Consider the following 15,167-nt stretch of genomic DNA (forward strand, 5'->3'; position numbering starts at 1 on the left):
TCAGAGTGAATTACGCCAGTAAAACTTTCATTATCTATTCATTAACAGACAGTGAAATCACTTCGGAAGCAATGAAAGCAATTGAAACCTTCGAACAACCTTTCGAAAAGTTTTCTCATCAATTAGCTGAATTACCTGCTGATATCAAAAAACAACTTTGTAAACATATTATGCATGCACCAAGACACAATTGCAGTCACTATTCAGAAAACACAGAAGAAACACCATTCATGGAAGATTAACGATAAAAAAAAACATTTTTTCAAAAATATGTCTTTTTGGAGGCGGGAGGAATGACATTAATAAGACATTATTGAAGACACCTGTCCTTTCAATGTGGAAGGGATTGTAAATTATTTGTCGTTTGTCGTTTTATGATTATTATTATATACGTTTGTCGATGGAGAATAAGATATAAAGTTAGTGTCGGTAGGATAATTATTAAGTGTCGGTTGTATTATTTGTAATGTAACATAAAGTGTGTAACCCTCAATAGTCTAGGGGGCTATAATGTAAATATGTGTGTCATTTTGCAATCAAACGATTGCAACCCAATTATGTAACCGGCTCCTTCGAGCCTATAAATAGGGCCTTCGCCCATATGAAATAAACAGGTTAAGTTTGAATGTTTAAGACTTGAGTTGATCTCAAAGTTCTTCCTCTGTTGAAATAGTTTGTCTATTTCTGAATAGTAGAGCCCTATCCAAACTATCCACATAAACATCCAATTATTCAACACAATCCATCGTTAATCTATCTCAACGCATCTTTCAGGTATAATCTTTTCCTAATACTTGTTTATCCGTATGTTGTTAATTTTACGATGTTGCATATTTTTATTTTCTTACTGACGATAGATTGAATGTGTAAAGTAATAAGAACGTAACTTAGCTCTGATACCAAAATTAACAACATGACGGATAAACAAGTATTAGGAAAAGATTATACCTGAAAGATGCGTTGAGATGGATTAACGATGGATTGTGTTGAATAATTGGATGTTTATGTGGATAGTTTGGATAGGGCTCTGCTATTCATAATTAGACAAACTATTTCAACAGAGGAAGAACTTTGAGATCAACTCAAGTCTTAAACACTCAAACTTAACCTGTTTATTTCATATGGGCGAAGGCCCTATTTATAGGCTCAAGAGAGTCGGTTACAATTATTGTTGCAATCGTTTGATTGCAATACGACATACATATTTATATTATAGCCCCCTAGACTATTGAGGGTTACACACTTTATGTTACATCACAAATAATATAACCGACACTTAATAATTATCCTACCGACACTTCTATTTAATTACATAAATAAAAATAACAATCCCTTCCACGTTGAAAGGACAGGTGTTTTCAAAAACGGCTTTTTTTCGTCATTGCTTACTGTTGAAAATATTCATTTGTCTGTTACAATCTCATATTTATTTTAAGGAAGTTATGAAGGGTATATTGTGTAAATACTGTATTCTGTAAGGATGATAAGTGTATGCAGGTTTATAGAAAACACGCGGGTTGAATCTGGGTCAAGTCTGGTTCGGGTTATATTCGTGGGTTTGATCCAAGATATAAATAAAGAGAGAGAAGGCTCTGGATTTCATTAGTTCAAAAGAAGCTATCAGATCTAGGGTTTTCTCTCGTTCTTCTCTCTTGAGAGTTATTTGTTATTAGTTTGCTATATACATCTATTTTGTTATATTTGAGTATGAAAAGATTTTGTAATCAGTTCTCTTTCATATTTAATTGTTAGAAGTATATTAGGTTGAGTGACAGTTTGAGTGTTTATGTAGTGAGTTTTGATTTGTAAGTAAATTGAAAACCACCTGTTTCTTGATCTTAAATTGATATGAGAAATGGTGATGTTGGGAAATTTGTCTTGTGAGTTTTTTAACATGGTATCAGAGCTTAAGGCTCATCTTCTTTGATCCTGACGGTCGCTTCTTGTTCGTCTTCTCGTGTTTCTACTTTTGACGATCTGTGAAAGGTATACTTTCTTTTTTGTTTTTGTGATTGAATGAGTTCAGTTTAGGGTTTCTGTTTTATTTCCCTAAATCTAGAATCTAGTTATTGAGATCTTGGTACTGCGAGATTTTTTGTTTAATCTTTCGGGAATGTTGTGATTCGAGATCTGATTGAGCGTTGCTGTGTAGAAGGTTAAAACTCTCCAACGTAATCGATCAATCCCTGTTAATCTGAAATAATCCTCTTGCGGTCAGATTTCATCACTGATAAACCCTTGTAGGAAACGGATTTAGAGAGTCGATTTAGTCAATCTCATTTGCCTATTGCACTGTGAAGGTTTCTCTTTCCCTTCTCTCTTGTTTTCTAGCTGTAGATCTGGGAATTTCTGATGCTTTGAGTACATCGGTTATTTGTTGATTATTTCTTGAAGATGTTTTGTTTGGTTGATTGCTTCTTGAAGTTGTTCTATTTTTTTTCACACTGTGTTGATTGTCTTGGGCCCCGACATACTGTGGTGACCATCTGGATTTTAAGTCAACACTAGTGTTGGTTTTTTTGTTCTTGATCTATATTGCTATTTGGTTTCTTTGATTGTTTTTTGTGATTTACTATGGCTGGTGAAACTTCTGAAGGGAGTGGTGTTCCTAAGGAAACTCCTGTTGATTTTGATGATCCTTTATATGTCCATTCTTCTGATAATACTGTAACATCTATTATAACTGTCAAACTGACTGGTAATGAGAATTATCGATTGTGGCGTAGTGCTATGTCTAGAGGTCTTAATGCTAGAAATAAATTGGGCTTTATGGATGGTACTATTACTCTTGAAAGTACTGAGAAAGCTAAAGCCTCTAAATGGGAACGTGTAAATGCTGTTGTTTGTAATTGGATTCTAGGGTCAATTTCTGAAACTATATATGCTAGTCATGTGTATTCGGATAAGGCTAAAGATATTTGGGATGAACTATTTGAAACGTATAATAAATCTGATGGGTCAGTAATTTTTAATATTCATCAGCAGATTAACACATTAAAACAAAATGGTTCTTCTCTTTCTGATTATTTTAATAAACTGGATTCTTTGTGGAAGGAGTTTGATGGTTTAACTAGTTTAACTGAATGTGTGTGTGAGGCAGCTACAAAACTTAATGATCATTCAAAATTGATGAAGTTAATGCAATTTCTTAGTGGACTTGATGATGTTTATAATCAAGTTAAGAGTCACATTCTTTTGATGGAACCTTTACCCAATGTTAAATCTGCCTTCTCTATTCTTTCTAGAGAGGAGTCTCTTCAAAAGAATGGGTCTCTTGGGTCTACTGTTTCTTCAAAACCACAAGTTTCTGTGTTTAATAGCAAAGTTAATGATTTTAAACGAGGGCAAAATCAAGTTAGATTTAAGAACCAAGGTTTATAATGCAAACATTGCAATCTTAAAGGTCACACGATAGAAAGATGTTATAAACTAATTGGTTATCCAAAGGATTTTAAATTTAAAAATGATAATAATAATCAAAACAAATATGTTTCTGTGAATTCTTCTTCTGCTAGTGCTAACAATAGCAAGTCTGTTTCTTCTGAGTCTGGTCTTGGAAGTGATGCTCATTTTCTCACTGGTGAGCAATATTCTAAGTTTTTGCGTCTCATTAGTGAGAATTCTGCTTGTGATGATGTGTCTGCTACTGCAAATATGGCAGGTATGTCTGTGTTTCAATGTTGTAATTCTTTTGTTAGTTCAAATGATTCTCAAAGTTGGATTGTTGATTCAGGAGCCAATCAACATATGATAGCTTCTGAGTCACAACTTAAAGATGCTATAGATGTGTCTAAACTTAATCTGTCTATTAAACATCCTAATGGTTCATCAGCTTCTATAAATAAAATAGGGAATCTTCAATTGTCCTCACATCTTACTTTATTTGATGTCTTTGCTGTTCCTGATTTCAATGTTAACCTTTTGTCTGTCCATAAACTTTGTAAAGATAGTGGCTGTGAGATTGTTTTTTCTAAACATACTTGTAAAATCCAGGATTCACTATCAAAGAAGATGGTGGAGAATGGTAGAGAGTCTGGGGGATTATACTATCTTGATTGTGTTCCCTCAGGTATTTCAACAAATAATGTGTCTAAGTGTTATGTTTCTAAACTAACTTGGCATAGTAGACTTGGTCATCCAGCAGACCAAGCTTTAATATCTTTAAAAGGTGTTCTAAAACTTGGAAATGAATCTCTTCCTCCTTGTGATGTTTGTCATAAATCAAAACAAACTAGAGAATCCTTTCCACATAGTCAACATACTTCAACTAAGTTAGGTGAATTGGTTCACATAGATGTCTGGGGTCCTTATAGATTTGCTTCTATTGAGGGGTTTAAGTATTTCCTGACTATTGTGGATGATTTTACTAGGGCCACTTGGGTATTTCTTTTAAAATCTAAAATTGAGGTCTTTGATTGTTTTAAATCATTTGTTAATATTCTTTTAAATCAATTTAATGTTAGTGTTAAAATAGTACATTCAGACAATGGTACTGAGTTTGTTAACAATCAAATGAAGTTTTTTTTGTTTTGAAAAGGGTATAATACATCAAACATCATGTGCTTATACTCCACAACAAAATGGAGTTGTGGAGAGAAAGCATAGGCATATCCTTAATGTTGCTCGATCTCTTTTATTTTAATCAGGAGTTCCTATTAAGTATTGGGGAGATGCTACTTTGACTTCTTTTTTTCTAATAAATAGAATGCCTACTTCTGTTTTAAATGGTCAATCACCTTATGAGCTTGTTTTTCAAAGAACTCCTAGTTTTGATTATTTAAGGGTTTTGGTTGTCTATGTTTTGCTGTTAAGCCAAATGTTTCTGATAAATTGTCTGAACGTGCTGAAAAATGTATTCTTTTAGGATATTGTTCTGATAAAAAGGCTTATAAACTTCTTAGTTTGGATACTAATTCTTCCTTTGTATCCAGGGATGTGAAGTTCTATGAATCTGTTTTTCCATACAAGTTAAAATCAACTTCTGTTGATAAGGTTTCAAATAATTTTGGCCCTAGTGATCTCTTTTCCTATGATGAATTTGATAATAATAAATATATAAATGATTATATTAATCTTGATGAGCTCAGAGTAGAGTCTCAGTTGGATGGTGCTGATGCAGTCATTGGTATGGATGATGTTGATTCTAGTAATTTTGTCAACCCTGGTGGCGAGGCAATTGTGCCTCCTACTGGTTCATCTGTTCCTTCTTCTTCGAGTGTGTCTGAGGAAAATAGTCAGTCTGTCTTAACCCCTTCTTTGGTTCAGTCTATAGGTGTCTCTAGGTCTAGGCGTGAGTCTCATATGCCTGTTAAGTTTACTGATTATATTGTCGAAGGTAAGTATAAATATGGTGTTGAAAGATCTGTTAACTATTCTTTTCTTGATTCTGAAACTAAGTGTTTTATTTCTAATCTAGATAAAACTGTTGAACCTAAAAGTTATAATGAAGCTTTTTCTGATCCAAATTGGATTAAAGCTATGAATGATGAGATGGAAGCACTTCATCGAAATAATACATGGGAAATAACTGATTTACCTAAAAATAGAAAACCAATTGGATGTAAATGGGTTTATAAGATTAAATACAAGTCAAATGGTGAAATTGATAGATATAAAGCTCGTTTAGTTGCTAAAGGTTATAATCAAAGAGAGGGGATTGATTTTGAAGAGACTTTCTCTCCTGTTGCAAAAATTGTAACAGTTCGCATTGTTATTTCTCTTTTTGTTCATTATTCTTGGTCTTTATATCAGTTGGATATTAACAATGCTTTTTTATATGGAGATCTTACTGAAGATGTTTATATGTCACTTCCACCTGGTTATTACTCTAGTAATGATACTAGAGTATGTAAGCTTACTAAGTCTTTATATGGACTGAAGCAGGCTCCTAGGAAATGGAATGAAAAGCTTTGTGCTTCATTGTTTATGTTTGGTTTTAAACAGAGTATAAGTGATTATTCGTTGTTTATTAGGAAAGTTGAAGGTTCAATAACTGTATTACTAGTATATGTTGATGATATTATTTTAACTGGAAATAGTGAAGTAGAGTTAAAAAAGGTAAAGTCTTTTATGAGTAGTCAGTTTTTAATCAAAGATCTTGGAACACTAAATATTTTTTAGGGATTGAAGTAGTTAAATTTGACAGTGGTTTATGTTTAAACCACTGAAAATATTGTCTTGAGTTGTTGCATGAATATGGTATGCTTGGGTGTAAGCCTGTGACCACACCTTTGGAAACAAATTTTGTTATAAACTCTGATAATCATGATGGGAAAAATGAATTGTTGGAAAATAAAACTGAATTTCAGAAACTAATAGGTAAACTTATCTATCTTACAGTTACTAGACCTGATATTTCTTATGCAGTCCAGGTCCTTAGTCAGTATATGCATAGTCCTAGAAAGTTACATTTAAATATTGCCTTTAGATTATTAAGGTATTTAAAAAATAGTCCTGGAAAGGGAATTGCCTTAACCAGGTCTAGTGTGTTCGAATTAAAAGGTTTTGTGGATGCAGATTGGGCTAAGTGTTTAGCCACAAGAAGGTCTGTGTCTGGCTATATGGTATATCTTAATAATTGTCTTATTTCTTGGAAAAGTAAGAAGCAGTCCACTGTTTCCAGATCCTCCACTGAATCAGAATACAGGGCTCTTGGCTCTATCACATGTGAGATAATTTGGATTTTAAAAATTCTATTTAAACTTGAGGTTAAAAATCTTATTCCTGCTTCTGTTTTTTGTGATAATAGTTCTACAATTAAGTTGGCTCTTAATCTTGTGTTTCATGAAAGGACAAAACATTTTGAAATAGATCTGCATTTTGTTAGAGAAAAAATTTCTAGTGGTTTTTTAAAACTTGTAAAAATTGGTTCTGATGAACGAAATGCTGATATACTCACAAAATCTTTAAGTATGAAACAACATGAATTTTTATGTAATAAAATGGGTCTTATTGATATTTTCAGAAAATAAATATTTCGATTGAGGGGGGATGTTGAAAATATTCATTTGTCTTTTACAATCTCATATTTATTTTAAGGAAGTTATGAAGGGTATATTGTGTAAATACTGTATTCTGTAAGGATGATAAGTGTATGCAGGTTTATAGAAAACACGCGGGTTGAATCTGGGTCAAGTCTGGTTCGGGTTATATTCGTGGGTTTGATCCAAGATATAAATAAAGAGAGAGAAGGCTCTGGACTTCATTAGTTCAAAAGAAGCTATCAGATCTAGGGTTTTCTCTCGTTCTTCTCTCTTGAGAGTTCTTTGTTGTTAGTTTGCTATATACATCTATTTTGTTATATTTGAGTATGAAAAGATTTTGTAATCAGTTCTCTTTCATATTCAATTGTTAGAAGTAGATTAGGTTGAGTGACAGTTTGAGTGTTTATGTAGTGAGTTTTGATTTGTAAGTAAATTGAAAACCACCTGTTTCTTGATCTTAAATTGATATGAGAAATGGTGATGTTGGGAAATTTGTCTTGTGAGTTTTTTAACACTTACGTCATTCCGTGTCTTCAATAATGTCTTTTTAATGTCATTTCTTATGTCATTCCTCCCGCCTCCGAAAAAGCAGATATGTTTTGATTATTGGATTCTTGCGTTAGTCTTCCATGAATAGTGTTGCTTCTTATTTGGGTTGCTTTATGATGGCTTCCATTCTCTTGTTAGTGTGTCTGCTATATGATTGTTGGCACTTTTGATATACTTGAGGTATGGGTGAAATTGATGTAATTGTAATTGCCAACAGATTAAACGTCCACGACAATATTCTTCTTATAATTTATATCGCCAAAAGCCAAGTAGATATTTGGAATCTGTGCGTAACTCGAATCTGGTTTGGAGTAGGTCGACTTTCCATTTTTTCAATGTTCTGAGACATGCTAGTGTTTCACTACATACTTCTTCGAGTTGTTTTTCAGCAATTTCTTTAGCGAATGTTAGTAATATGCGTAGTTGAAAGCCAACTTCCTGTTTGATTATTTTAATAAGATCAAAATGTTTGATAATTGCAGTTTTTATAATACCTTTTGTTGGGTGATTGAGACTTATATGATCATTTGTTTGTATAAATGGTTGATATAATTTAAGAAAATTATTTCCTATCACTACATCTATTCCCGAATCATGTTGATATATAGTTGGAGTTTTAAATAGTGTTTTTTCAATTACTATATCTATGTCTCTTCCTACGAACCAAATTTTGTGAATTGATTTATCAGTAATTGTAATTTTTAATGGTTTTTCTAAATTTTCCCAATTTTTTAATATTTTTCTTCTTCCGAAACATAAAGTAGCTCCTGTATCTATATATGAGACTAGTTCTTTTTCTTGTATTTTAGTTGTAATAAAGGTACTATTTGGATTAATATTTGTTTTTCTTCTACTCATTAGAGTTGATTTATAAATTTCTATATATGTGCAAAGTTTTCATATTAACAAGTTGTGTTTGTTAGAATGGTTGAAGCATTGCGTATTGTTTTTAAATTACGATTTTGTGATTTTTTATATTTCTTAATTCCTTCTTGTAATCAAGATATCTTTTTTAATTGATTACTATATTCTTCATTTTCCGAGTGTAGTCTTATCAAATAGTTTTGTTCATATGATAAATTTTTTTCTAAATGTTGAATGGTATTAGAGATATTAGAATTTATTTTCCAATGGTTTTTTAATATATTAGTTCAAAACATGTAATCTTTTGAAGAATTAATTTGTACTTTTGAATTCATTTTAACAAATTATTAAGGCGTCTGAAAGAAAATTAATTGAATTGTTAATGTTTTTTATTATTATTTTAAAATGATTAATTTGAGTTCTTAATCTTCCTATTTTAATTAATTGATATGCAGTATAATTTTTGTTTTTAGAAATTAGTTCTTGTACTTCAGATTCTTTTTCTTTTAAATGTTTTGTGAAATTTTCTAAATATTTCCATAATTTCTTAAGTAAATTGACTTTATATTTATTATCGAAATTACAATATATTTGAGTTTTATTGCTCATTATTTATTTTTATCATGTAAAAGGTGGTTTAATAGTGAGTGGTTTTCGTTCAAGCGGTTTCTTAAGTGGCTCTTCTTTAATAGTTTTTATTTTTAAATATTTTTCAAGTAATATTTTCTGTTGAGTTAAACCTTGTAATAGCTCAGGAATTTGTTTTAGTACAAGTAAACTTTCTATTTCTATAATATTATTTAGTTTTTGACTAATTATATTTAACTTATCTCCTATTGATTTATCTTCTTCAGAATCAAGACCAATATAATATATTGTTCCTTGTGGTATTTCTATAATCATTTCTTTATCTGGTATGCACGGTTTCGTATTTTGATATGAATCTTCAAGTGTTTTAAAAAATTTAAAGGATTATTAGATGATTCTGTCATATTCTTAAACTTACTGATTTAATCATTTGTTTTATATCTTCTAATTTTTCATCTTGGCTATTATTAGATGTTGTAAGTTGATTTTCAGATATAGAAAATCTACCTGTTATAGTTGAAATTGGAGGTTCTATAATTGGATTTCTTTTTATTAACGGGGTAGTTATTATCGGTTGAAAATTAGTATCATTAAAAATTCTATTATTAGTCATATTTGGTGATTCAAGTGATAATAAAGGTGTAAATAGTTTATCTATATAAATTCTATCTTCTGTTTTAAATGTAATACTATGATGAGAATTTGTTAATGCATAATTTATTTGATATGTAATAGTAAATGGATGATTCCCTTTTAACATAAAATTTTGTCTCAATAATTTATATCGTATGGTAATACTATTACTTATATTTTTATCTTTTAGACTTAATCCTAGTTGTATATTAATATCAAATTTTATTTTTCCTTCAATTAAATTTCCTTTTCCTTTTGCAATAATACTTTCTTGATTATTAATTATACGATCATCTCTAATTTCTAATTCTATTGGTGTGTCTAAATCGCTAAAAGTACTTTTTAAAATTATTTGAGTAGTTGATATATGAATATAAGCGATTTTTGTTCTATCTATTTCTTTAGTATTAGATAGTCTGTTTCTAATCTGTTGTTTATTTAATATAGGTATAATAATATTTTCTTGAGTTGATTCCATAGGTATTGGTTCTTCTCCTAGAATTTTTCCATAATATATAATATTTTTTCTAGAAAAGAAATTTTTCAATGAGTTATATCTAAAATTATGTTTTTCAGATAGTGTAAAATTTGATTTTCTTATAGCATCTTTATTAATATTATTTTTATTAATTAGAGCATCAAAAGTGTATCCCGATTCATTTCCTTCGTTATTAATAATGATTGGTGTATTTTTTATTTATTGAGACATATTTAAGATATTAAATCTTCTTATGATACATATTTTAGTTATTGGTGATGACTTTTTAATTATGAGTATTAAAAAATGATTTTTCATTATTATGTTTACGATGCTGCATATGTTTATTTTCTTACTGACGATAGATTGAATGTGTAAGGTAATAAGAACGTAACTTAGCTCTGATACCAAAATTAACAACATGACGGATAAACAAGTATTAGGAAAAGATTATAACTGAAAGATGCATTGAGATGGATTAACGATGGATTGTGTTGAATAATTGGCTGTTTATGTGGATAGTTTGGATAACGCTCTGTTATTCAGAAATAGACAAAGAACTTTGAGATCAACTCAAGTCTTAAACACTTAAACTTAACCTGTTTATTTCATATGGGCGAAGGCCCTATTTATAGGCTCAAGAGAGCCGATTACAATTATTGTTGCAATCGTTTGATTGCAATACGACATACATATTTACATTATAGCCCCTAGACTATTGAGGGTTACACACTTTATGTTACATCACAAATAATATAACCGACACTTAATAATTATCCTACCGATACTTCTATCTAATTACATAAATAAAAATAACAATCCCTTCTACGTTGAAAGGACAGGTGTTTTCAAAAATGACTTTTTTTCGTCATTGCTTACGTCATTCGGTGTCTTCAATAATATCTTCAATAATGTCTTTTTAACGTCATTGCTTATGTCATTCGAGCCAATAAATAGGGCCTTCGCCCATATGAAATAAACAGGTTAAGTTTGAGTGTTTAAGACTTGAGTTGATCTCAAAGTTCTTCCTCTATTGAAATAGTTTGTCTATTTCTGAATAGCAGAGCCCTATGGCCGTAAGTGCAGATCCCCTCTGTGCTGGGCTGAGGTGGGCGACACGCAGCTAGCCATGGGTCAAATCGCCGACCGTACTCTCACCGGTCTTGAAATCAACCGAGAGACAACGGAGAAGATTGTACAAATCCGGGAACGACTGAAAGCTTCACGAGATAGGCAAAAGAGCTACGCCGATAAGAGACCAAAACCCTTGGAGTTCCAGGTTGGTGCCCGCGTCCTCGGGATTGTAAATTATTTGTCGTTTGTCGTTTTATGATTATTATTATATACGTTTGTCGATGGAGAATAAGATATAAAGTTAGTGTCGGTAGGATAATTATTAAGTGTCGGTTGTATTATTAGTAATGTAACATAAAGTGTGTAACCCTCAATAGTCTAGGGGGCTATAATGTAAATATGTGTGTCGTTTTGCAATCAAACGATTGCAACCCAATTATGTAACCGGCTCCTTCGAGCCTATAAATAGGGCCTTCGCCCATATGAAATAAACAGGTTAAGTTTGAGTGTTTAAGACTCTAGTTGATCTCAAAGTTCTACCTCTGTTGAAATAGTTTGTCTATTTCTGAATAGCAGAGCCCTATCTAAACTATCCACATAAACATCCAATTATTCAACACAATCCATCGTTAATCCATCTCAACGCATCTTTCAGGTATAATCTTTTCCTAATACTTGTTTATCCATCATGTTGTTAATTTTGGTATCAGAGCTAAGTTACGTTCTTATTATTTTACACATTCAATCTATCGTCAGTAAGAAAATAAACATATGCAACATAGTAAACATAATAATGAAAAATCATTTTTTTATACTCATATTTAAAAAAGTCATCACCAATAACTAAAATATTTATTATAAGAAGATTTAATATCATAAATATGTTTCAAGATATTTTCAATCGTTATATTACTTTTATTTCTCCATGATAGTATCATTTCGAGTTTTTCTAACTATTAACTCTACATTTTATTAAAATAATTCTCGTTTTTTATAATAAGTTATTCTAACTATTAACTCTACATATTATAAGTTATTCAAGTTATAATTATGAGTTTTTCAAGCTTAAACACAAATAAACAAGAATTAAATTTTTTTCGTAAAACATTAAAACAGTCTAAAAAATTTCTTCTAAATTTAAAAATAGACTCTAACATATCAATAATAAATTGTATATCTAATATTGAAGCAATACATATAATAAATAATAGTATAAATTGGAAACAAGAACAAATAAAAAACCTTGAAGATAAGATAACAAAATTAATTTGTTAAATAAGTTTCAAAAAAATAGAAAAAGCATTAATAGTAACTAATTCACTAGAAAAAAAGAAACTAAAAATTCTTATTTAATATATATGGAAACTTTACAAGAAAAAGTAGAAACACTAACTAAATTATTTGCAGCATTAGAAATTTCGTCTGAAACTCAAGAAAATAATACAATAGAAAATAATTCAGATAATGATGACGTAGAAGTAATATATGATTTTTCGTCGGATGATGAAAACCCTAAATTCAAATCCATATAGAGATTCACAACACAATTTTGGATTAAAACGAAAACAATCATATGTTGAAGATGATTATCAAAGTCAATATATATATGGACCACCTTCGTTAGAAGAAAATTTTTTATATAGACAAGGAATGGTCAAAAATAAACAAAACAAATGGGAAAAAATATCTCCACAATATATACCTAAACTATTTACTTTTCCAACAAATTCAGATATATTCTTTTTATTGATTGTGAGCAAAATCCCGAAGCAAAAATTCAAGAATGGAGTAATAAAATGGGAATTCAAATTCAACTAACTGAAGAATTAAGAAATCTACATCCAAAAAAATTTCTTAATTATATTATACATAAAACACAGGGCAATGCATATCGTTTCCTTTCATCTCTTGATGAAACAGAGACGATGATGATAGCAACCACTGTCGCTATGGAAACATTTAAAAATGTATTAAATCGGCTTATTCAAGAATTCATAGGAAAACAAATAGAAGATAAAACATCTCAAGAAGCTTTTCAATTAGAATCATTATGGAATCTAACTAACTTACGAATTTGTAATATGTGTTATTTAGACCCATTTATATGCGAATATTCTGAACATTATCATAATCTAGATTTTACTAGAAAAAAGATAGCATTAGACATGTTTTATCAAAAATTACCATCATTAGTAAGTCAAAGCGTAATAAAAGATTTCCAAGAAGCATTACAACAAAATAAAATTGTAGATACCTTAGGAGCAAGGATAAGTATATTAAAAGCATGGATGCAGAAAAAATGTTTAGAACAAAAAACAACACAAGATGCAAGAATTGATTTATGCTGTGATACCTTATCTAATAAAGTTAATCAATATGGCTGTAAAGATAATAAAAAACAAAAATATAAAAAGAAAATTTGGAAAAAACAAACTTATAAACCTAAATATAAACAATATTATAAACAAGGTGAAAGAAAATATTTTGGAGATTGAAAACAATATAAGAAAAAATATCAATCTAACACAAATTACTGTCCATCTAATAAAAAAGATTGTAAATGTTGGATATGCCAAGAAGACGGACACAAAGCCTAAGAATGTCCAAAAAAGACTAAAAAAAAAGAAACAAACTTATTAAAAATTGCATATGATCTCGGGTATGAACCTATAGAAGATTCAGATATAGATATTTATGCATATACAACTGATATTGATTCTGATTCAGGAAAATAGTCCTATGAAGAAAGCACTATTGGGTTTAGAACATGAGGGAAACCTCATATCTAACCTATCCAAAGTATACATTGCTAAAGCATATATTGGTATGAAAATACCATCTAAAGTAAACAATGATAAAGTATACAGTGATATGAAAAATATCACCAAAACATACATTGATATGAAAATTCTCATATCATCATTTAAAATATTAAAAGCAACCATCTTTCAGCAATCATTCAAGTACCTAAAAGGCGCAAATATTCATTCAGCAGAAATATTGAAATGGAAGCCATCATGAAGCAAGTCAAACACCAGTTCAGACAAAAAGAAGAACAAGAAGCATCATTAATCAGACAGCTTGAAGTAGTCAAACGTGAAAAAGAGCAACTACAACAAACAATACAAATTCTATCGTCTTATTCAGCATCTAAAGAAGAAGCAGCCACCAGCTCAACAACAAAGCAACCAAAAGAAGAAATTCAAGAAATATCATCCGATGAAAGTCAACCACAAATAGCACTCGAAACAGAAAAACAAACCATGACGCCAAACCAGGAGGAGTATCCACCACTACAAGCAGATAATAAAAATATAAAGAAATGATACGTAATTTTCAACGGAGAAAACAAAGGAGTATATGATGATTCGGGAATCGCCAGTTCATATATTCTTGGAAAAAATATCATTCACAAAAGTTATAGAACAAAAAATGTAGCAGAAACCGCATACAACGAGGCATACAAAGCAGTAATAAAAGATAACGTCAAATGTTCAAAAACAGTTCTCCTAACACTACAAAAACTTGTATCCATCCCAAGATCCGTTAACCAATTAAATGCAAAAATTTCCCTTGAATCCATTCTATCAACCAAAGAAAAAGAAGCCATGAAAAAACCATCTGCCAAAAATTTTGCCGAATTATGGGACAGCCTTATTTCATACACCGAAGTCCATTCCTTGATGGGCTTTTACCCAGTAGCCAGACGCCCAGGTCCTAAAGCAGTTTTCTTAGCCGACTTATCAGATCCTATGACTTTATGGGATTATTTTATTCATGGATTCATCGACACCATCTATCTAGAAGGCACCAATTTACACTGCATCAGCGAGTTCCCTTCTGCTGTGCAAACTATCATCAGAAATTATAAAACACGATTTGCAAAATAGGAAAGAGGATTATTCATTAAAATGCATTCTAGCTATCCAATTTTTGATGAAGACTCTCAACTAATTGTCCCAAGTATTACTTTTGCAAACATGGGAATAAGCAACGGC

General features: G+C 30.6%; 1 protein-coding gene across 1 annotated transcript; it reads left to right on the top strand.

Moving 5' to 3' along the window:
- Window positions 1–2,574: 2,574 nt before the first annotated feature.
- Window positions 2,575–14,495, top strand: LOC145061040 (uncharacterized). The gene is made up of 10 exons (XM_079008405.1): window positions 2,575–3,354; window positions 3,448–3,661; window positions 3,734–4,069; window positions 4,865–5,335; window positions 5,417–5,694; window positions 5,752–5,844; window positions 5,944–6,057; window positions 13,050–13,136; window positions 13,897–13,993; window positions 14,122–14,495. The coding sequence occupies exons 1-10, from the start codon at window positions 2,575–2,577 to the stop codon at window positions 14,493–14,495; spliced, it is 2,844 nt and encodes a 947-aa protein (XP_078864531.1).
- The last annotated feature ends 672 nt before the right edge of the window (window positions 14,496–15,167 follow it).

The sequence above is a fragment of the Lactuca serriola genome, chromosome 1, assembly GCF_051521515.1.
Source record: "Lactuca serriola cultivar US96UC23 chromosome 1, Lser_US96UC23_V15, whole genome shotgun sequence".
Classification (NCBI taxonomy): Eukaryota; Viridiplantae; Streptophyta; class Magnoliopsida; order Asterales; family Asteraceae; genus Lactuca; species Lactuca serriola.